Below are 25,489 nucleotides of genomic sequence, written 5' to 3'. Positions count from 1 at the left end.
AAGGGGATGTTTACTCTTGGCTTTTAGTGTAAGCTTTGTTTGTCATGTAAGGTTGACGCCAACCCTCTCACATTTATCAACGTGTGCAAACACCCACACGCAATATATCCATCCTCACACATTATTCCAGTGGACCTCCGGCTTTGTCATAAGCCACAGAGATCCCATGAAGCAAATCCAGAATGTCACATTAATCCTCGGTATTGAACTACGGACAGACTTTTATCATTCTGTAAAGCCTAATCTGTCCTTTCCCATTCAGAGAGAGAATTGTACTGCGTATGCTTTAAATGAAAATCCATTAGAAATGTGTGGGACTTGAGTGAGAGATGTTGCTCCTAAATAGTAGCAGCACCAGTACAGTATGTTCCATGTGCAGGATATTCAAATATTCTGAGCTTCCACATCATAAGGAGAGTAAATATTCAGTTCAAAGGGCAGGAAACAATACATCACTTCACAGGAAGTGGAAATTAAGTCAGCAGTCTCTGCAAACCACAAAAAAGTAGCACGCAAAATTTGGCTACAATAAATGTTATGAAAAGGTTCAATGTTTTTACCCAAAGTTATTCAGGTTTGGTTTCCATAATGTTATATGAAAATATCAAGCTCACAAGATGCAACAGTTACACAAAATGGGAAAAACATTCATGCTGTAAATGAACAAGATCACTTTTATTTTATTAATCAATGCAAACATCAACTATCATTATTTATAACTATATTTAGAGCCTTTAAGTATGACAAATGATATGAATTCACACACACACACACACACACACACAAAATCAATAATGAATCAGACTGAATCAAAACCTTTGAATCAGAATTGATTTGAATTGTGAAATTTGTCTCAATGTACTGTATATACATTGTTTTTATAAAACATATTATATACTATAATCTATAATTATACTTGTATTCTACTATGTATTAGATAGTTATTTATTTAAATGTAAGTATTTTTTTATGTCAAAATAAGACTGATACAGCTTAATCTGCAATAAAATTTTATGACATTTCAAGACATTACAAAAAAAAAGTAAACTTCTACAGATATTCCCTGCTCAGTTTTTTAGGGAGCAGTGAACACTGCATATAGGGACCGAGTTCATCGGAGTGCAGCTGCAGTATCCTGCTACTAGGAGCCAGTGAGGTGAGAGTGTATACACTGCTCAGAACTTCACAGCTATACGTCTGCAAACCAGAGCTCAGATGGCAACTCTGTTCTTTTTCATTTAATTGAACTCTGTTGCTAAAAATAACCTTATCCGATGACAAGGAAGCACCAGAAGAGCTTCACTATCTGGCTGTGGGGAGTCATATAAGTTACGAAATGCGTGACTGATCCCTTTTGGAGAAAGATCAATAAATGTGTTTTCATTTATATTTAGCACTCAAACGTGGCCACCTTCTCCCTCTGATGAAACAAGATGATTTCCGTTAGATGATTGAATGAACTAATGATGATATAAACATGGGCACTAAAAAAAAATTCAGTGGCATACTATGCATCATTAATCAAACATTCATTAATTAAGCACTCCTGAGAGGACTAAATGACATAACAAGAGTAAGACTAGCTAAAGCCTTGCTTAATTAAATGTTGAGGTTCAGCACCTCCATGAATACCTCAGCAATACAACTTCATACAGAAACAAACTGGCAGTACTTGTTTATTCTTGTGTGAGAAAAACAGGTGATCAGGTAATAAGTAAGAACAGTTCGATATATTTATAAACTAAACTTAAAGGTGCAGTAAGAGATTTCTGAGAAACACTGTTGATATTTGAAATTGACACCCAAACAATCACACATCTCCCTTTATTGCTCCGCCCCCCAAAAAATTAACACGCTATGCAACACACTAACAGCTCTCCAGCGTCTCTCCAGCGCTGGAAAGCATTTTCAATATTAATGCGGATCCTAGCTCTTGCCTGAACCTTCTTCTTCAAATTTTATTCCTCTGACCTTTTCCTCTTTGGTTATATCTCAGCTATCTCTCTTTCTACAGTCTTTTTACAAATCCAAACGGTCCGATCCACTTTGTTTTTTCTCCTATTTACACGGCCAGGGCTATGTACAAACACAATTCTTTTTCAGCATACATGCTCAGAACAGACATCTAGCAAATATTCATTAAGTTGTTTGTTTAGGTGTTGATTCAAATTTTCAACAGCGTTTCTCAGAAATCCCTTACTGCACCTTTAAAGAAACATTTTAAGAAAACAGGCAAAAATCATATTAAAACCTGTAATTTGTGTGTAAAAAAAAATATATAAATAATTTTCTAACAAATATCGAAATATTTCATGATAGTTATAATTACTAAGTACTTTTTATGGTGGATTTTTGTATGGGTCACATGGGTCTATTTTTTGAAGTTGGGATTCATACATAATCTGAAAGCTGAATAAATAAGCCTTCCATTGATGTATGGTTAGTTAGGATAGGAAAATATTTGGCCGAGAAACAACTATTTGAAAATCTGGAATCTGAGGGTGTAAAAAAATCGAAACAGTGAGAAAATCGCCTTTAAAGTTGTCCATTTATGTTTGCGGTTGTGCTGCATTCACTCACAAAAAGAAATGCTTTATATATTTACGTTAGGAAATTTACAAAATATATTCATGGAACATGATCTTTACTTAATATCCGAATGATTTTTGGCATAAAAGAAAAATGTATCATTTTGATCCATACAATGTATTGTTGGCTATTGCCACAAATATACCCATGCTACTTGTGACTGGTTTTGTGATCCAGGGTCACATTTTAAAATTGGATTTGGGAAAATTCTAAAAACAATATCTATAAATAAAAGACATTTAAAATGGTAAAATATAAAGTGACCTTCATTAAAGTGACCATCTTGCAAAAAGATAAAAGTCTCTGAAAAGAAAAATCTGTCTCTTTGTTGGTAACAACGATTTACTGTGAGTCATCAGCGTAGGCTCTTCTTAAGACTTTCAATCACTCATTTCTCCAATGTTCCTTTAGCCTAGAAATGTCACTGGCAAGAAAACTCTCTCACACAGCAGTGATTTTTAACCTCTCTCCTAAACGAAGGGGCTGCATCTTCTATCCAACTGCTAGCTTGGAAAGACCATGACAAAAATCATATAACTACATAGGGAACAGCATATTCCAGGGCTCAGTTTTATGGCAGGGCTCCTCTCACTGCAAAGGTGAAGAAATGTTTGCTACCTTTCGATTGGATCGAATCTGGACTAGCACATACAAATGTCCAACACCATCAGATAAGGATGCTAGAACAACTGACACCTCAAGCACAGAAAAGACAAGACTTCTCATTGGTCCACATGCAGTATCCTAAAGGTTTAAGCCAACCGCCATAAAAACTTGTTAGGACTTTTTGGATGCAAGAGCAGTGGCTGAAACGAAGGTACAATGATCCATCCAATCCATTCATAACTATGTTTGTAAATCATAAAACAGATACGACCATGAGCCTCCAATCTGTGAGGAAAGAGACTTTATCAAACATACGTTCAGAGTCTTCGTCCAGCGAGATGGTAACGATTACAACATGTCCCGAGTCTCCATACCAGAGAGACAAAAGTGGATTGACCAAGTCTCTGGTCCAGAGAGGCAAAATACATACACACACATTTACAACAAGGTTAAGCTCAATAGAGCAGCCCTTCACTTCATCTGTGTGTTCCAGATTGTTAAGGTCCTTCTGCACCTACTTCAGGGCCTCATCTGCATGTTCCAGATTTTAGGAGCCCGTTTGGTGCTCCAGGAGATCAGTATCCCACAGAGATTTGTGTTCTAGGCTGTTGAAACATCTCCTTTCCCCTCTGCACTGTAACCCAGCACAACCAGTGGAAGAAGTCACCGCCATCAGACTGCTCACTAGACCAAGTGGAATGTAAATATCTCTTAACCAAACCTCTTTCCAGAGACCTTGGCATTGTTGTATTGTATATAGCCTATTAATATACCAATATAGACTACAATATATTAACTATGAATTAACTATAAACTAATAGTCTGCAATTGATTTGTAAGTACTTTAAACTCACAATATTATTTGGTGCCCATATAGACCAAATCCTTACATTTATGGTGCCCATTTTCTACATAAACCACTACATAGCTGCTGCATGAATGAACAAAAAGTAATAATAAAAAACTGCAGAATCTTACTTGCATACTCACAGGTCATTCCTAAAGTGTTCAGTGTGGAAAATAATTGCCTGAAACTCAGAGCTCCTCAAAGGAGATGTGCTCTCCTTTTTAGCCCTCTTTCATCATTGCAGAAACACTTCACATCCTCCAACACGGAGGCTGTAATTCCACTATATGGAATCGACATCGGTTTCCTTGTAGACTGTACCTGATGCACATTCTGCATTACACACTGACATTTTTGCAAACCTAAACATATCTACATCATTGCAGATGTTAATGAATGTTAACTGTATTAGACAGTTAATCTACAATAGAGCAATTTACAGTGGGATTCAAAATTTGGAAACTACAGGTATAAATAACGTTTATTTTGCCTAAACAAATTATCATACTAATTATAATCAAAATAATAAATTTAGTGTTTTTATGTTTCTTTTTTCAAAATCCTACAGCTTTATAATTAATTTCTGAAACCCAGATTTTCACCAGTGACCTATATGGTAAACTTAAAGGATTATTTGTAAAGAAATGAACGATTCTAAAAAATAAATAAATATAAATGTATAAAACTTTGCACTAAGACATCCTTTGTTTCACATGTATGATACAATACCCAATACAATGCTACAAAAGTGTGTTGTGTGAGTCTGTTGAACTTAGTATTCTGCCAGACTTTTAATGAGTTTAATTAATCATTTCTGGTGAGATGTGGTTGAGACAGAATTATCAGATAAACAAGCGTGACCTAATGGCAGTACATACTCAATCAATGGGTCTGATTTGCTTCCTAATGAATTACCCATTGCATCCACTCAAAGCAGCGGTTCTGCATGTAAAATGTAACCTCCATTTGTATTATCTCTATTTACATATTATACAGATTACATTGTCTATACATTGTTTAAAGTCTGAAATAACAAAATTATTTTCATCATTCTATGAATTCTGCAAACATGCTATTAATTGTCAACTACTTGTACATTCAGGACAACATACCACCAAAAACTTGCTTGCAAATTTTTTTTTTACGTTCTAACAAGGAAGTGCTCATTTTAGAGTTACCATTTTCCCAAGCACACCAGTTTTCCTTGAGAAGTCTGATATCAAAGAAACTACTCCAGTGAGTGTGTGGGAGTACTGAACCGAAGTGCCTCTAAACTTTTCGTTTTACAGCAATGTGACGGCCCATGACAGCGACTGACAAGATAACAAAAGACACTTAACACTTTTCTTCAGGAGTTACAACTGTTGCTTAATGCCTTGAAGTTCATCAAAGGTTTTGATGGTGATTTCAACTTACCCTCATGATGATCAGAGAAGTGTCTGAAGTAATTTGGACAAGGAATAACCACATGTTCCCCAACTTTGGCTGATGGCCAGCAAGCAATAATATCCCACATTCCTTTGCAGCCTGGCAAAAGAATAAAGTACAGCATTAACTCAGTATAACCCTGTTGTATAAAGGCAAAAAACAACAACACACAAATAGGTTTTAAGTGTATGTCTTATATACATAAGTTAGTTTTGGTCCTTGAATCTGATTGGCTGAGACGACTTCCAGAAGTGCTGATATTTCACCAGTATCAGCATGGGGACTGTTCACCGTTTGTATTACTACGCTTGTCTCTGCGCGTAGACAGACAGTATTTCTCCCAGAAAGCGTTAATGGCGGAGAACAAAAGGACAAAAGGGAAGGAGGCCTGAGCGGCTTCAACACACTGTCTGAGAGGATAACATGCATAAGACATAATTTGAGTATAAATTTGTTCTTTACTTGCTGAAATTGAATTGGAATGATCAGGGAACTAAGTGAAATACTGAATGCTAAAGAGAATAAACCATTTATTTAAAAGTAACATGAAGACTCTTAAACTCACACTTCCCTAATCCCTCAGTTGGACACCTGTGAGTACAATAAACTGAGATATGGTATCAGCTTATTGCTTTACCCGTAATATTTTGAATATTTACGACACTCCTCATGTCCCCAGAATGCATCCGTCTGATTCATGAGGCGAGGTGAGTTGGTTCGTGACTGTAAATGTGGAAAACTGACAGCTAGTTTATCTTATTCGTCCTCTATAAGCTACAGCGGAATGTTCCAGAGCCAAGCGGCCTGTTTAAAAATCCACCTCATTCAGGCACTAGCTATATGGATGTGCAGGCGGGTCAGAACACAGATTGTAGACATGTAAATTCAATCCACTCAGGATTTCAGTTTAAATTGAAATCTGATAAATGTGTGAATCTATCCAAAGTAATATGGCTAGATAACTTTGAAAGGAAAAAGTAGATGTTTTGACCACTAATACAATACAAAAAACAATACAAGTTAGCTCTATAGGTTTACTTCAATTTCAAATACTGTTGTTGAATAGACCTCTTGGATGACATGTGATTGCATCCTTATGTTCATGAAACCAATCTCGGATGAGTTCAGCAGTATGTTTAAAGGCATTTTCAATAATAATTATTATTATACGTGAGGTGACAGATGGGATATGCAAACAAAAATAAACCTTAAAATAACATTAAAATCGAGCATGTATTTTTAACAGGGCAAGCAAAATGCAGTAATAGCCAGTGTGCATATGATAGGTTGAATGCAGCCTTAGCAAATTGTGGTACATTACTGCCATTCTTGACAATGTACCTTTGTTAAAATGGTATAATACGTAGAAAATACGTAGACACACACTGTTCATAGACAATTTAAGACTGAAACATGCCCAGTATGAGTTCTTGTTTTTAATGTTGATAATATATTATACGAACAAGAATGCAATTTTTCCCAACTGTCCACACGATTGCAAATGTGACATTCATTTTATACAACAGTTCAACAAACAAAAGGGTAATATTAAGTGATGTACATTTTAAACACAGTATTGTTTGCTCTATTTCACAGCGAAATAACAGTTCCAACAAAAGCCACAGCAGAGCTGTAGCAGACAGCGGTGTTTCGCGAATGAATCTGCGGCTTTGAACGAATTGTGAGAGTCAATGATTCAATGACTCATTCTTAAATATAGCCACTTGCTTCGTTACTGGATGGATAAATGAATGAATGAATGAATGAATGAATGAATGAATGAATGAATGAATGAATGAATGAATGATTCACCCATTAAGACAGACACTCTAAAATTTTTGGGAACCGCTAACCTATAGGATGTGACTAATATACAAGCCAACAGAAGAATCATCACACTTAATGTCTTCCAAAAGACGGCTGCCAATAGCACAAGCTCATCTACTAGTGTGTTACAGTTATCTACAGGTGGATAAACTCATAAACTCATTCAGGTGTAGATCTTGTACCAGTTTACAGTATGTCTGTTTGCTTTGCAAATAAGTGGTTACTGAATGACACCTACTATAAAGTCCAGTTTTCCAGAGATCACAATGTACAAACTTTAGATGCAAATCAATAGTATTTTTTGTACCATGCCATACCATTACACCCGCATTACACCAAATGAATTCCATATCTAACCCCAATAATAACTACCAAAAAGTCACCGCAGACCTTTAAAAATGTACATGGATTGTTTAAAAATTCCCTCTAGATTCATTAGCTACCAAGCTGATCATCCTTGAACCTAAAGAACTCAATCAATCAATTAATCAATCAATCAATCAATCAATCAATCAATTAGCTGGTAATGCTCTTTATCTAAGAAAAATATATAAATGTCCAACCCTCAAGTCTATCTTACAACAATGCACAATACACACTACAGGGCTTTCACTTCAAACAGTTACATGAAATGCTTTTGGGCACAACAGATCCTTTCATTCATTCCACTTTCTATCCATGATGGGGGTCTGACTTTTCTTCCACTTCAAAAAAAATTGTCTTTCATGCCTGATTGCCAGTTCATCTCGTCAACCTGAAAAATGAGTCAGTGGAGGATAAGCCACTTCATACCTCAAAGGAGCTTCCATATAATTGTGATATCTATGTGCGAAGCACTGGTCCCCGGACCCTTTGCTGAATACTGAAATCAGTGTTTTGTCAGAACGCTGGAGGCATGATGCATCTCATTGATGAGGATGTTGGTATTCAGCCTTTCACAACAGTTCATTTTTTGACTTTTCAAATTGCATTTTGCATTGTTGTTTTTATTTATTTATTTATTTTCCATAACATTATTTATCTAACATTATTTAATTCCATGTTTACATAATAGATGCAAACATTTGACATAATAAAAGTTTACACAATGAATGACAATGTATTAAAGAGTTTAATTATATAGACCTTATTTGCCAGAGAAACAAGTGCGCAGCCATCTTTAGAATTTTGTGTTTGCACTTCCGTTTTTGCGGTTGCTCTGTATGTTTCTATGGCATCACTTGTCGAAGAGTAACTAGCTGGTGAAGTTGATTTGCTTATTGTAGAGTTAGCGAAAGTTATCACGAGCATTTTAATGTGTGAAGCGGATGTCATACCAAATGTCAGGAAGATTTAAAAATTAGTGGTTCATTCACAAATTCATAAGATCTTACTGTCATGCTGTGGAAATACAAACCGGTAGACAGAACACAACAAGCACAGCGCTGAAAAGGGGCGGGGCTACATAACGTAGCACAACAAGCTAATTAGCATCTCAGTTTCCTTAAAAGGCTTAAAATAATGTGTGTGTGTGTATATATACAGTATATATATATATATATATATATATATATATATATATATATATACCTGTGTGGCGAGGGGGGCGTGGTTCCGCGAGGTCTGTAAGGGGAGAGAGAGAAATGAGCCGAGCGGTGCGTAAGTAGGTCAAGTGCATGATGAACACCTGTGTCTTGTTGCAGGTAATTGGCGTGGAGAGACCGGATATAAGCCGCTGGGGAGTGAGAGACGAGAGAAAGAGAGAAGGACTGAGGACTCGTACGCCGCCAGCCATTGGAAAGAGGGATCAAGAAAGTGGAAAGAGTCAGCGCTGATATAGCGGAAAGAGTGTTGAATGTTAATGTGGAACTGTTTTGTGCTGTAGCTTTGTGCTACGGTGAATGCGCAGTGTGCTGCGAGCCTTTTGTGTTGATTGTTTTTCTGTTTTTTTACAATAAACGTACGAGTCCCAGTCACGCCGACCCTGTCTTCTTCCTTCCAAACCCTGAACCTCATCACAACCTGGTTGCCTTAAAATTTGAGTTCACTGAAATTAACATTTTCAGTTAATACAATGAAGGCGATTGGTTTATTAAACAGAACCTTTAAATATAATGTAATCTGAACCACATTAATTATCTAAGTTCATTTGACAAAAGATAAAAAGTTGTGATAAAAAACATGAAAATAATTTTTTTAACAGAATAGATTGTAAATTATTTTCTGTTTTTGTTCTATTTTACCACCAAACATTATATCTCTGTGATCTCCTGTTACGTGTATTGTCCTTCATCAATTGTTTATTGACTGTGAAGATGGCAAAAAAGCGACATTATACTGTAAATATCACCTGATGTGACGTTTCCTGCTGTTTTATTCTCGCACCTCGCTCTTGCCAGCTCAATCTCATTTACCACGTCACACATCTGAACAGCACAAACCTGCAAAAGAGACAGAGAGAGAGAGAGAACATTTCAGTTGTTTAACCACATCACAGCCTTCAAAGCTTCAATCTCTTTCGTCTCAGTGATTCACCACAATATTCTTCTCAGGATAGTCTATTACTATAAGGTGTCAGCTTTCATCTTGTAAGGCTTTCATTTCATATGCATATTTATGGATTGCCGTGAAGTCTCATGGGGGCTTATTGTGGCTAAATATTTACAGCAAATGCCTACTGGGAATTAGATTCTACTGCTTGAAAAATCCACAAACTTAAAAAGGACTTATTATACTTTTAGTTTGCCATACACCATTCCTACTGACAAAATGACAGGCCGTTGCTCGCCTGTACGCTAGCGGCACACGGACAAAAGAGCGCCGTTGCACTGTGGAGATGATATCATGCCTGTAAGGGAGAAAAGGCGCGCGGGGCCAGTGAGTAATCGTCAAGATTGCTCACTGATGTCCACTGCTGATGACAAATTCATGCTGACAGTCAGTGGCAGACAGCCTGCGGTCAATAAGAACGTGAAAGTCCAACGAACAGCTTGAGAAGGTCAATGAAGACATGGTGCCGGGGAAGAGGGGTGTAATGGACAGGGAGGTCTGAATCCCAATAGTGTTAATAATGTTATATGTGTGTGGGTGTTTGTGATGCTTTGCGTATTGTCTTGAGTTAGCATCCATCTATGCGTGCTTCTGTTTGGGTATATGTGTGCGTGGGCCTGCATTTGTGTGTGTGTGTATGGTGGCGGGTAGAGGTGTGTCTGTGCATTTCAATGTGAGAATGGGCATAGTCCAGAGATCCGTGATGTAGAACAAGATAAGGTTAATGGGAAATTAAAAAAGTTAGATTTTAAGTACTTGTGCTGGGTCCAGTAGTACTTGCTGAGCAACTGGCAGTGACGTGAATGTAAATGCTAACGATAGATTCTCAATGTAGCCTATTACCGGTATAGACCTCTTTGGGCAAAATCACACTTAACCAAGGACATAAGCATTGAAAACATTTACAATATAAATCTCATCCACTGCCTTCATAAACAATTGATGGTTGGGAAAAGGTGCAGGTAAGATTTTTTAAATGTTTTTGAAAGAAGTCTCTTATGCTCACCAAGGTCAGAAATACTGTAAACCAGTAATATTGTGAAATATTAATACCATTTATAATAACTGTTTTCTACTTTTATTCCTGTGATGGCAAAGCTGAATTTTCAGCATCATTACTCCAGTCTTCAGTGTCACATGATCCTTCAGAAATCATTTTAATATGCTGATTTGGTGCTTAAGTAACATTTCTTATTATTATTAATGTTGAAAGCAGTTGTGCTGCTTAATAAATTCCTCTACTGTCACTTCTAATCAATTAAATGTATCCATGCTGAATAAAAGTATTATTTTCTTTCTGTATAACAGAATTATGTATAAAAGTATACAATTCTTTGTAGATGTCATGAAAAATGTCACTGCTGTCATTTTTACCATATCTTAAATTATTTATTGTATTTAACAGCAATCAGTTACAGAAATGACAGTGATAGAAATGACATTTTTGGAATAAATGGGCCAGATCCTTTATCTTGTGGAAGCAAATTTTATTCTTTATGTATCCTAAATAAATAAAAAAGATTCTGTAGGACAGTCGTAACAAATACATTTCACGTAATAAATATTGCAACTAAATAAATAAATTATATAATCATACACTGTAAAAAATTCTAACCTCCCCAACTAAACATTTTCTAGTGACTGGTCACATCTAAATTTTTCAATTGGCAAATTAGCAGAATTTCACTTGGGCCAATTGAAAAATTTAGATGTGACCAGTTACTAGAAAATTTTGAGTTGGGAAGGTTAGACATTTTTTACAGTGTAAGAAATACATATTGTATATTTCACCATTTTTTTCCTAATATTTTCATATTTGTATGACTGATTTTTATAATTTACAGTGGTTTTTTCATAGCCTGGGTCGGTGACAAGGATACAACAAAACAAAAAATCTATACATAAAAGGCATTTGAAAAGTAGCAAAAGTAAATGAAGTCATGGTGAAAGCAAAATAAAAAATCTTTAAAATAAAAAAAACTGAAAGGAAAGTGGAAAAAACTGTCGGAGATGATTTCATGGGCTCTTCTAGATCATGGGTTCTCATCTTTGGCCCTCGAGGTCCAGTTTCGCTCCAACCCTAATGAAAAACCTGAACAAGCCAATATAGATCTTCAGTATTAGAAAGTTACAGGCAGGTGAGTTCGATCAAGGCTGGAGTTAAAATCTGAAGGAAAGTGGACCTCGAGGGCCAGAGTTGAGAACTCAACTGACCATACTACAAACAGAAAAAGTGGAAATCATCGAGAAGCACACAGCTGTTTCAAAATATCTTGAAGAGGAGCCCTGTAATGAAGTTTACCTGCTCTGTGACACTGCCAATAACATCTAAATGATGGATCTGCATTTCAAGATAAATGTTTAGAAGGAGAGCAGCAGAAATCATGCTGAAAATACAGGTGCTATTTTTGCTGGGTTTCAGCTGTCACTCTCCGGTACTTTGGTGCATGGATAATAGGGTCAGCTCAGTGAGAGGCTTCACTGCCATCACCAGCCATGCGTGCACCTATAATCCCCACCAGCAGAAGATTCCATCATACTTTTTATTGCATCATCTGACCTTGTGTAGCTCTTAAGACACTGTAAAAGTAGGAGTGGAAGGGAAGAGTACACAAAAAAACACTTGAAACAACACTGAAAATGTGGCTCTCTTCAGTTAATAATTGCCTTCTCAGTCTGAAGTATAACAGGTTGTATCCTGTGTGCTAGTCAATGTTGGTAACATCATTTGCTTCATGGAAACAAATAATAAACTGCAGGTTTGCATAAGAGAAGTTTCTATGGAGCCGATCATTTGCTTCTCCATAAAACTGAGGACAAAGGAGCCATTTAGAGGTTGTTTACAGTGATTTGCCTAAATTACAATAACAGTGTGCTATTCGTCTGATAATAAATCTCCCAGATTACCTCAAATATTATCTCTCAGAGTTACATCAGATAACAGATGCGCATTCTTCCTTATGCGTTGGCGCATTCATCAGGTGCAGGGTCCATTGCGTGTGAAAGCGACCCAATAAAGCAGAGGGTCAGGCATCGGGCCGATCTCTGATGCATTCCTGGCAAACCGCACACTCAGCTAACATATTTGTGTTTATGCTCAAATTATTTGCGAGAGTTCAACTATGTAAGTGGATTCCCTGCTGGAAAATCCGGCTTAGGCTGGATTGCTGTGTTTTGGAACATGATAGCAGGTCTAAGCTGGTTATTAGCCGGTCCAAGCCTTGTGTTTTTACACATCTTTTTTTCCTCAAACAGCTCATTTCCAAAAAAATCAGCACATAATCCATCTCTCACTGAATAAGTCTAGGAGGATCCTGCTAAAAAACAACAACACACACACACTTGCTGGTTTAAGATGATCTAGCAGGTCTCCCAGCCTGGCCAAATAAGTGTTCAGCTATATTTTTTCGGCCAGAGCTCAAAACCCCTCTAAAACCAGCAAACAAGACCATCTTTGGAGACCAGAAAACCATGTTTTTCCAAGCAGGAGAGATAGACCTTCAGTAACACCAAATAAGTCAGATGCTGAAAGGTCTGTGAAAGTGTCTCTGCAGTCATCACTTCACTTTCAGCTTTTGATAAAAGAGTATATTCTTCCTTTAAACAGTTTTTATGGGCAGTATTGATCTATTTGCTTAATGTCAGCCTAGCTTTTCAGTGGCATTTGAGAGAAAGAGTCAGAAGGCCAGGGGATTGTCCCCTAAACAATGACCATGCAATGACTCAGACCAAGACCTTGGCAACAGTACATCAACCACAGAGCTCCTCATTGACACGCCAAATGAGAAGCTCACCAGGAAAACAGTGTTGCAATATTAGAGATTTGCATTTTATTTTTTAAATAAACCATGAAGCGCGGCTTTCTGTGGTTTAATGATGACTAAACAGCATAGGCTAACTAACCAATTTTCTACATAGCTGTGTAGTTTCATGCCTCTCGTATAATTCTGTCATGATTTATTTCTTATCACATAATAAAATAATTAATCTCAAATTAACATTTATGCCCATTTCTTCATTTATCTGGAAAGTAGATGAAAAAATAAGCAAGATAAAAGATAGTCAGCAGGTCATTATTGCAAAATAAGCCCCTTCAGTCTGGAACAAGGATGCACGTTATCCCTTACATATGAACTGTTTAGTTTGTCGGTATCAACATAATACGATCCAGCTCAAATCCGCAACTAATACCACTAAACACAGCATGCAGGGTTGTTACACACACACACACACACACAGCTGAGCTGAATAATGAAGTCCTGTGCCTCAGATGACTTATCAGAACATCTGCTGACCTCTGGGATGAACCTGCTCCACTCGTTCCTGAGCCAGATAATAGCGCCGCTCTGCTCAAGCCTGTTAGTGTAAGTGCAGACAGCAGCAGATTTTACACACAGTGAGGAAGTAACAAACGGCATCTTGGCAAGCAGATGTTCCCTAAAACCGTCTATTGTAGTGTTACAGAGCTGGCTGAGGAACACAGATTCTTTTACAACTTCAAGGTGATGTGTGTAATTGTTTTGAATAGTGTCTGGATTGATGCTTCACTTTTGGTGAACTCAAGTACAAACAGGCCATACGCCATCCATATGGGTGATCTGCAGTATTTATAAACTCCAGTTTTATGCATTCACTGACAATTCAGTTTTATCACTTTGCTTACGGCATAGAAGCCACGGCACACTGCGTTATTTCAAAATTCATGACTATTTGGGAATACTTAACAGAATTTTGGCAGCTGTAATGTGCTGCCAGTGAACTATTTACTTTTATTACTATGACTGCAGTTGAGGAGAACAGAACTATCAGGTAACATTGGGACATGCTTTTTTGTTTCATTGCCTTTCAAGCTAAGTGCAGTTGGACAGTTGTAATGGCATGTAATTTTAACTGTCCAATCTTTTCTTATATTTTCTACATTTAGATGGACACTTATTTTGTCAACAGTGTGGTGGTCATACATTTATTTGTTCAAAAAAATTGTGTTTTCATTTTTTAGCAATATCAAGTATATGTGATAACTGGCCTCTTAGTTTTTCTCAATCATTTTGACATATTTCTCCAAACTCGAGTCCCTGCTCTCAAAAAAATTAACACAAACAAATAAACAGTCTTACCTTAGCCAAACAGTTCAACTTTACTGCAAAATATAGACCTGTATTTTTACTGGTAATGCATTTATTACTATCATCAAGTGTGTTCTTTATTGATTTTATAACATACAGTATTCAGCTACACACAAAAACACTAATGAAAATACGTTTATCGTTAAGTTATTCGATGAGGAGTTTTGTTATATACGATTTGTTCCCCAATTACATACACTAACATGCAGCAGATGTTTACTCTGGTACAGTTCTGCAATCACTGAACTTTATTGATCACGCCTCTAATTCACATCAGGCCAGAGCATTTCATCAATATCTAATAATATATTCTTATCTGCCATTACATCTCCACAGGCCTCTTCTATTGTTCCATTACATGCTCTTATTCCATTGGAAACAAACTGGGTCATCCTGAGTCTGAAGCTATCTCAAAACTCAAATGTACACTATCAGCAATCATAATAGAGTTCATAAATACTCAATATTCATAAATATAGAAGTTGAATGCCATACGCTGGTTCTGTTTCAGCTCCGCACAAGAAGAGGCCACAAGTTATTATTAAATGGTCACTTAGGGTGATTCCACTTTCATTTGAAAGTCTGTACCTTCTACGTCTCTTCACTCCTCTTTTATCCTGCTGTCCCCTTTCTTTCTGTTCTTGTCTTCTTACAATTTCTCCTTATTCTTTTCACTACATCAACACCTCCAAATTTCCCATCTCTTCTCCTTCACCTTTATCCCTATTCTACTCTTCACATGCCCTCTTCTTCTCTTAATCTTCCTTCTTCTTTCCCCTCACCTCTTTCTACTTGATCCACTCTTTCTCTTTCTCTTCCTCTCGTTACACCCATTCCTTAACTCTCTCTCTTTTTTGTATAACAATTTTTGTTACTTTTGAAAATAGTTGTAATAGTTGCAATTGTTTTGTACAGAGTTTTGTTTGGAAAAATGGTAAATAGTTTTGTATTAAAAGTAAAAATCAATTAAAAGAGCTGCAAATGTTTTTACTGATATATACACATTTTAGTTGGCCATGTAAACGGTTGTGAACACATTTGAAAATGTTGTACACAGTGTTTTGAGAAGATTGTGCATATGACTTGTAGTCTGTATAAAATTAATGAAAATGTACAATCTGTTTAGGACAATCAGATCACTGTGTTACGTTGAGAGCAGTAATCTTTTAATAAAAACTGCAATGTTGAAATTAATATTGTGTATATAGAAACTACATGAAATATTATTATTTTTTTAATTTGTTGTCAAGATCATTTAAAACTTTTTGGCAAAGCATTATCAGTAGCCATTTAACAAATTGCAAAAAATGAGTCAAATATGAAGGTGTCACGGGTATGGTGCGGATGAAGACAGGCAGAGGCACAAAGCTCCAATTCAAACTTTTACTAATAATACATTTACACAAAAACGGGTACAGGCAGCTGGGTAACACATCCAATACAACGTAACATAAACAAACATAAGCATAAGCATTAGCATTGACCGACAACTGAAGGGTGAAAGACAGGAACTTAAATACACAGATGACAACGAGTGACGACAGGTGATGATGATGATGATTAACAATGACTAATTAACTAAACAGGTGACGAAAATGAACTAATGAAAATGACGACAGAGATGAGGAAAAAACACTGAATGAGAAAAACAACCTAAAAGTCCATGGACACAACAGAAAACACATTAACAATGTGACAGAACCCCCCCCTCCCCCCAGGCGCGTCCTCGCGCCGTAAAACATCCAAAGGGGTGGGAGGGTGGGCGCCCTGGAGGCTGATGAACAGGTGGCCGATCTGGAGCAGGAAGCCTCCAGGGCGGAGCAGGACGTGCAGGTGGGCAGGGCGGAGCAGGATGAGGGCGTGGCCATGGCGGAGCAGACGGACCCTCAGGCGTCCATGGTGGTGAGGACCCTTCGGGCGGCCACGGCGGAGACGACCCTTCGGGCGGCCATGGTGGTGAGGACACTTCGGGCGGCCACGGCGGTGAGGACCCTTCGGGCGGCCATGGCGGTGAGGACCCTTCGGGCGGCCATGGCGGTGAGGACCCTTCGGGCGGCCATGGCGGTGAGGACCCTTTGGGCGGCCATGGCGGTGAGGACCCTTCGGGCGGCCATGGCGGTGAGGACCCTTCGGGCGGCCATGGCGGTGAGGACCCTTCGGGCGGCCATGGCGGTGAGGACCCTTCGGGCGGCCATGGCGGTGAGGACCCTTCGGGCGGCCATGGCGGTGAGGACCCTTCGGGCGGCCATGGCGGTGAGGACCCTTCGGGCGGCCATGGCGACCGCGTCGGCAGGGCCTCCACGATCCCCTCAGAGGACTTATTGCCCCCCCCCAAAATTTTCTTGGGGAGGTCAGCACTGGACTGGACCCGCGGCGAAGAGGACTCTGAGCTGACCGGGGCCAGCGGCGAAGGCGGTCCTGGGCTGGACGGGACCAGCGGTGCAGGAAGCTCTGGGCTGGACGGGACCAGCGGTGCAGGAAGCTCAGGGCTGGACGGGACCAGCGGTGCAGGAAGCTCTGGGCTGGACGGGACCAGCGGTGCAGGAAGCTCTGGGCTGGACGGGACCAGCGGTGCAGGAAGCTCTGGACTGGACGGAACCAGCGGTGCAGGAAGCTCTGGGCTGGACGGGACCAGCGGTGCAGGAAGCTCTGGGCTGGACGGGACCAGCGGTGCAGGAAGCTCTGGGCTGGACGGGACCAGCGGTGCAGGAAGCTCTGGGCTGGACGGGACCAGCGGTGCAGGAAGCTCAGGGCTGGACGGGACCAGCGGTGCAGGAAGCTCTGGGCTGGACGGGACCAGCGGTGCAGGAAGCTCTGGGCTGGACGGGACCAGCGGTACAGGAAGCTCTGGACTGGACGGAACCAGCGGTGCAGGAAGCTCTGGGCTGGACGGGACCAGCGGTGCAGGAAGCTCTGGGCTGGACGGGACCAGCGGTGCAGGAAGCTCTGTGCCGGGCAGCGATGAGGGCTCTGTGCTGGGCAGCGATGAGGGCTCTGTGCTGGGCAGCGATGAGGGCTCTGTGCTGGGCAGCGATGAGGGCTCTGTGCTGGGCAGCGATGAGGGCTCTGTGCTGGGCAGCGATGAGGGCTCTGTGCTGGGCAGCGATGAGGGCTCTGTGCTGGGCAGCGATGAGGGCTCTGTGCTGGGCAGCGATGAGGGCTCTGTGCTGGGCAGCGATGAGGGCTCTGTGCTGGGCAGCGATGAGGGCTCTGTGCTGGGCAGCGATGAGGGCTCTGTGCTGGGCAGTGATGAGGGCTCTGTGCTGGGCAGCGATGAGGGCTCTGTGCTGGGCAGTGATGAGGGCTCTGGCGCAGGATTAGCGGCCTCTGGCGCAGGATCAGCGGGCTCTGGCGCAGGATCAGCGGGCTCTGGCGCAGGATCAGCAGGCTCTGGCGCAGGATCAGCGGCCTCTGGCGCAGGATCAGCGGGCTCTGGCGCAGGATCAGCGGGCTCTGGCGCAGGATCAGCGGGCTCTGGCGCAGGAAGCTCTGGGCTGGACGGGACCAGCGGTGCAGGCGGCTTGGAGCTGGACGTCAACCGTCCAGGGTCGAAGAGGGACCAAAGCGGAGAATGGTGTCGGGGTCCATCTCGACCACCGCCTCTACTGCGGCCTCCACGGGTCCCGCGAAATCTGGCCAGACGGGTTCCCTCAAACGACCCTCCATGGGCAAAGGCTGGGAGATCTTGGCTCTCCTTGGCCAGGACGAAAATTTTTACCCATTCGTCCATTTTAGATTGGTCGGTCAATCTGTCACGGGTATGGTGCGGATGAAGACAGGCAGAGGCACAAAGCTCCAATTCAAACTTTTACTAATAATACATTTACACAAAAACGGGTACAGGCAGCTGGGTAACACATCCAATACAACGTAACATAAACAAACATAAGCATAAGCATTAGCATTGACCGACAACTGAAGGGTGAAAGACAGGAACTTAAATACACAGATGACAACGAGTGACGACAGGTGATGATGATGATGATTAACAATGACTAATTAACTAAACAGGTGACGAAAATGAACTAATGAAAATGACGACAGAGATGAGGAAAAAACACTGAATGAGAAAAACAACCTAAAAGTCCATGGACACAACAGAAAACACATTAACAATGTGACAGAAGGGTTTTCTTCATTTCAATTAATCTATAAGTCTCTATTAGTCAGAACGTAATCCAGAGGTGTGATTAACAATGAACAGCAGATAAAATCTGTAACTGTTTTATAACTTTAATAATAATAATAATGATAATAAATCTGCATCCACACCACTAGGTGTCAGTAAAAGTACATGACTGCAGTATTGATCAGTGCAACATAAACAAAAATTACTGAGTGCACCTGTAAGGTACGGTACGCAACAGGTTTGGAAAAAAATTCTCACATATTGTTTTTCAAATAAGACTACTGTAATAACTGTAATAACTGTAATAAGACATTGTAATGAAAAAGCTGTGATATTCTTTGTGATAGTTTCCAAATTGTAAAGAAGCCTGAAATAGGGATGTCACAGTCAAGTTTTTTTGTGCAGGGTCAGAGGCTCAAATGTAAAATAGGGGTATCTTTCTATCACAATGGAGTAATTCCAATATATGGAATGTATGTATAAAGGCATTGGTAAATAATCTAAATACAAACATCTTTTACAATGGTAGACATTTTTAACAGACTGTGTGGACACAATTATGAATATGGGACTACTGATAAAAACTTCTTGTGTACAGTAAACAGAATAATTGCAACAAAAACAAGATAAGGTTAGAAAGCATAAAGCTCAAGGTATCAGAATGCCAGTCTGTCAGTCAAGTCCGAAGCAAGATGCAACTCAGCAATGCGTTATGGCAATAATGTCTCAGATAGTTTGACGGCAGATAAAAAATAAACAACAAAAAAAAAATATTTTGAGTGATTCATTAGAAAAGTGTGCATCAAATATGCTAATCATGAAAACTTGAACGTGCGTATGTGACGCGTTCACACATTGGTTCTCGATCATCGCACAAGCACATTTGAGCTTCTTCTTTTCCTTTTAATGGCGGCTGGCAAACCTGCTTGAAGGTGCACATCGTCACCTACTGCACGACACCTGCGTGACCGCTGACATAAAATAATGGATAGGGCTTAGGATAGCCGATATCGATCAGTTAAAAAACTGCTTAATCGGCCCGAAACCGATCCTTGAGATCATTATAGTTCATAATTTTTCCTTGAATTTCTTAGATGATCTGCCAAATGTACATTTTGTCTAAAAACATCACTTGATTTCTGCTGAATGGTTAACTGGAATGATCCTGATAAATCTTGTCAGATGATGTCACCATATCTCACAAGCCACAAGGGGAAGCCAACAAGACCAACACAATGAAGTCAACAGGTAGGCCTACAATCAATCACTGGTACACACACATCAGTGGATGAAACATTGATCAGCCCATCTGTGGTCACAGCACAATAATAAGAAAATCCCAAAAAATCAAACGCCAACCTAAACCACTGCAGTTTTCCTAATTCTGCACACTCACTGCATGCTGAGATTCCCTCTGTTAGAGTCTTCATGAGTTTAAACTCAAGCAAGTGCTGCTAGTGTGTCATGCGGGTTACTTTGCGGGTGTTCAGACTGATTTAGGGTCTTATTATGTAGTCTGTTGACCACAAAAATATTGTTGCTGTCAAGAAGTTCAGAACTGTACTATTTATGAGCAAAGAGGAGAAGAGGAAAAGCAATATAAACCTGAATAAACAGGAAATACATCTGTTGCACACTCACACTTCTGCTGTAAGTGAAAACCCCAAGTTAATAACTCAGCAGACTATGCAGAGCAGAGTCATAAATGACCACCCCAGAGACAACCGTAAACTTCCTGCATACACATCTGCTCTGTGTCACACCGGGAATTTAGATAAGAGAAGATTTTGGGGATTTTTCTGCCGCTCAATTAAAAAAAAGGACCCTCGACCACTACATAATAAAAACATGTCAGTTTTTGTTATTATAAAACTTTTGTATACGACTGAAGTATGACACCAATGTTCGGGGTAGTTTCCAGCAGCTGTTTAAACGCTTTCACACTAACAAAACCTTTATAGTCAAAGAAAATATGTCAACAAAGCAGCCTAGATGAGACTGACTGGCAGAATCACATAGGAATGAATTAATAAACCAACAAGTGAACAAACAAACGGACGGATAGATAGATAGATAGATAGATAGATAGATAGATAGATAGATAGATAGATAGATAGATAGATAGATAGATAGAAAGATAGATAGATGGGTGGATGGATGGATGGATGGATGGATGGATGGATGGATAGAGACGGGGATAGATAGATAGATGGAGACGGGGATAGATAGATGGAGACGGGTATAGATAGATGGAGACGGGGATAGATAGATGGAGACGGGGATGGATGGATGGATGGATGGATGGATGGATGGATGGATGGATGGATGGATGGATAGAGACGGGGATAGATAGATAGATGGAGACGGGGATAGATAGATGGAGACGGGGATAGATAGATGGAGACGGGGATGGATAGATGGAGACAGGGATGGATAGATGGATGGATGGAATGTGAGCAATCAATCAATTACAATTTACAAACCTGTGAAATTAATCATTGGATAATCAAAACATAATCAAAGAATTAATATTAAAAATACAATTATCAATCATTTTGTAATCACATAATATTTAATTCATTTTCATCAAAACATACATTTATTGCTATAAATTGAATATAGTTTTTTTAAATATATGACATTGTTTTATTAATAATTTTTTGGATTATCAAATTCTTGATTCTTCTATTTATCCACTTGTTATTGATTGCTCACTTGATCTACCATTTTCTCATCTGATTTATAGTTAATTTATCAAATGATTATTGCCTGGCACATATTGGTCGCCCAGATAGATAGAGCAAGAGGACAACCGGAGAAAGACGGAACTCGAAGTGAGTGAAAAACACTGAGCTTTCTTATTTCACACCTGAACAGTGCTATAAATATAGTTGGTTACATAGAACACAGACGAAGGACGTTGTCATGGTGCTTAAGCAATAGGTGTCTCTCATCTATTCTTCATGAGTAAGTGAGGTGGGCAGACAGACCGGACAGAAGAGCATTATGAGGTTTGGGTGCCGAGTGGGAGTGCTCTTGCATAGATGATGCAGTCAGAAGACTTGAGGAAATTTCTCCAGTTCTAGCACTGGCTCTTCAGAGAGTGAGCAGCTCTTATAATCTGTCTGGAAAACTCCACGCACACAGTCTGCTGCCTTAAGCGTTTGTTTCCTGCGGTTAGAATTGTAAAGGAACGAATTCAAGAGCAAAAAAAGCGACAACTTTTAGCAACAACAAAAAAAAAACGTAAGAAAATACTTTTATCAAAATATAAATCTAGGCTACTTCTTTTTATTATATCAAAACAGCTCCAAGAGACACCAAAATGTTAATTTTTTTTGCAGTAAACAAGCCTTTTACTGAAGGCATAGTTTTGCATCAGGAATTTGTGCTGCAACAAAACCTCATTATCATGATTCATATACATCTCCAGCTGTGAAACTCCTCATTTGTTTCCTAAAGACTCTTTTCTTGACACAGATGAGCAAAAGCAATTGAAAGTCATCATAACAATTTGTTTTGCACTTAAATTGTGTTATAATGTGTTCTTTGGATAAAGTCTTCAAAAAGAGTCTTCCATCTTATTCTAGGCACAATTTTAATGATGTGTTCTTTAATTTAAGTCATTCACTCTCTGAATGACTTAACTTCATAGATTATCCTGCGAGAATAAAATGTACAGTAAAAGACTGACAACTTATGGAATGATGGAAAATGAAAAAAATCTAACTGTTGATCTGTATATGTATTGCTGCTGATTTCTACATAAATTGTTTTACATAATGATTAATTTCTTTGTCTTTAAAAGTTTCCCTCAGGATCATTAGAATTCAGAGTAAATGTAAAGCACACATTCATTTGTCTTCCCTGAAACTGAGTGTCAAGATTATATCAGTTTGAAAACCAGCTGAGTTGAAAGCTTGTTGACCTTAGAATAGCAGCCACTATAAATACTATAAAACTTTCTAACACAAAAATAAAGGTTCTTCGTTGACATGATTACATGATTTCCAATTGCATAAAAGGACATTTAAAGTGGGAAAAGGATCTTTAGATTGTTCAAATGTTCTTCACACTTAGAAAAAAAAAGTAATTTAAGAACTGTTAACTGAAAGGTTCTTTGGGGAACCAAAAATGCTTATTCTAAGGCATCACTGTTAAAACCCTCTTTTGGAACCTTCAATTTTAGAAGTGAAGTTTCAGTTCAAATGTTAAAGATGTTACATCATTTGGGAAACGGCTGACAAGAGCAGGAAGCTGAGGTGATGCCAACTATCTATCCAAGATTAAACAAATAGCATGCAAACAACAAAGCTGAATCTATCCGTCCTCCAAATATTAACAATGTGTTTAAACTCGGACCAGAAAATCCACAGCCTCTTATACAGCTCGAGCACATGCTGATAATGTGACTCAACTGAAACAAATACATTTCAAATTAAACAACTAACACCTTTTCCATTGCAACCAGCTGCTTTCCATCAAATGTGAAACTGAAACATCCTCCAACAATGTAAGTCAACCTGAATTCCCATGTTTGCTGAAATAAATAGCAGGGGGGAATGTCTTCTTAAGGATGCTTTTAGCTGATGTTTGGTACATTTTATTCCAGAGTCATTACCAAAATGTCTTTTCAATCAACTTCTGACATGGTGAGAGTGCAGAGACCACTGCAGCCTTTATCAGAGATTCAAGAGGGTGAAGTGTGCTAAAAGTGCAGGCAAGAGGCTTTTATGAACACTGAAGTGTATGATTTACACTGTTAGTGAATGTGTCTGTTACAATTGTGTATCATGTCGAACTGTGCGACATTTTGGTTTTGCAGTTTCCCTTTTCATTTTGTTTTTCCCCTGGTTTTGCAAAGTGCCTAATTTTGCCCTTAATATGGAGATGTTAATCTCATGACTTCACAGATAGATAGATAGATAGATAGATAGATAGATAGATAGATAGATAGATAGATAGATAGATAGATAGATAATGTGCAAGTATTCACAGAGATTATGTGAATAATTAAAGCCATAATGATTTTTAAATTTAATTCAATTCAAGTAATTTTCTGTTTGATTCCTCGCTATCTGGACAGGTGCGTTCGCACCCATTCTTCGAAGTAAAAAAAAATAAAAGAAAAAGTAGTAGGCTATTTAAAAAAAATAAAAAAAATAAGCACGTGTATCTGATATGCTATATAGACAGCTACATATGACTTATTAAGTCAACATTATCATGCCGTTATAAAGTAAAAGATGCACGGCTCCTTCACTCGTCCCAAAGCACCCACTACTGCATCTCTTGAATCAGGATCCAACTTATCGGTGGCTTTAGTCAGATTTATCATGGTTTTTACTAAATATGCGAGGTAACTACATAACGTTAGGCTATGTCCCTTTACAAATGACATAATTCACACCATGGATTTAAATAGGCTATGTTAACATGCCAACAGTAGCCTATATCATACTGAATGTAATGAAACAATAACGTATGCTATTTAAAATACGACAAAAGCACAAAAATAAATACTTACCGGAGAAAACACGCAGCTCAGCTTTAAAGCCAATAAAAACAATTTTGAGGCGTCCATCGCAGATGCTTTTTCTTCCTTGAATGTTCGATTACCATAAAAAAAACTTTACAATCCGTAAAGTTTATCCTGGTTTCTTACAAGCGTTTAAAATAGAGTCAATCAAGCGATAGCTGTCACATCGGACACGGTGTTGGCAGATGAGTAAAACATAAGTTCAGATGAGGGGACATCATCATAAGAGCCCTGAGTGAGCAGTCCTCCGGGTGAGTGGCTCATATCGCTGCTCGAGCTGCTGACAGTTCAGCGACCAATGAGCGAATCACAATCAGAGCACGAGAGGAGCTTCACAGCTTCACTTGCGAGGTATATTGACAACACACTCAATACTGCATCACTCTTGTTCGTCATCAGCGACTGTCTTTGTTGCGTTAGTGCGAAAGCAATAGATGAAATGTCAAGGTCTATGCTCTTTGTGAACACCTGGCTGCAGAAAATCATTCATGTGAGCGCTTGTTTGGGCTTGTTTAGTTGCTTTCAAATACTCTTAAAAATACAATCAAAAATTGAACCGCGTGTTGCCTGAACTGTGAAACGTCGATTGGTCGATGACGAATTCCAGTCGTTTTGAAACCCGTTCAAAATATCACTGCACAACTTCCGTAGCCGTTCCTTTGCTGTTTCCCCTATTTTGTTGTAGCTACAGCAACGTTCTGTTGTGTCAGGGATTATCTTCTACATACAGGATGACATAAGGAAATTGTTTATTTTCACAACAATATAACAGGCGCAGGCCTGACGCACAAACTTTAAAGTATGCATAAATATAGGCTACTGAGTACGGAGGGGGGGGGGGGAAAGAAAAAAAGGTAAAAAATAAACAA

General features: G+C 39.2%; 1 protein-coding gene across 1 annotated transcript in view; it reads right to left on the bottom strand.

The window, feature by feature from the left end:
• The window catches only part of vipr1b (vasoactive intestinal peptide receptor 1b), a 55,043-nt gene extending 30,101 nt beyond the window's left edge, over nt 1-24,942 (bottom strand). The window contains exons 1-3 of the mRNA XM_079601328.1: nt 24,609-24,942; nt 9,627-9,717; nt 5,459-5,569 (exon numbers count right to left, since the gene is read on the bottom strand). Of these exons, the coding sequence (XP_079457454.1) occupies nt 5,459-5,569; nt 9,627-9,717; nt 24,609-24,665 (259 nt within the window). The 5' untranslated portion in view covers nt 24,666-24,942. The remainder of the gene's footprint in view (nt 1-5,458; nt 5,570-9,626; nt 9,718-24,608) is intronic.
• Nucleotides 24,943-25,489: the final 547 nt, after the last annotated feature.

Source organism: Phoxinus phoxinus, assembly GCF_949152265.1.
Source record: "Phoxinus phoxinus genome assembly, chromosome: 24".
In the NCBI taxonomy this organism is placed as follows: domain Eukaryota; kingdom Metazoa; phylum Chordata; class Actinopteri; order Cypriniformes; family Leuciscidae; genus Phoxinus; species Phoxinus phoxinus.
Note: the sequence above shows the minus strand (reverse complement) of the source record. Positions and strands in the feature narration are given on the sequence as shown.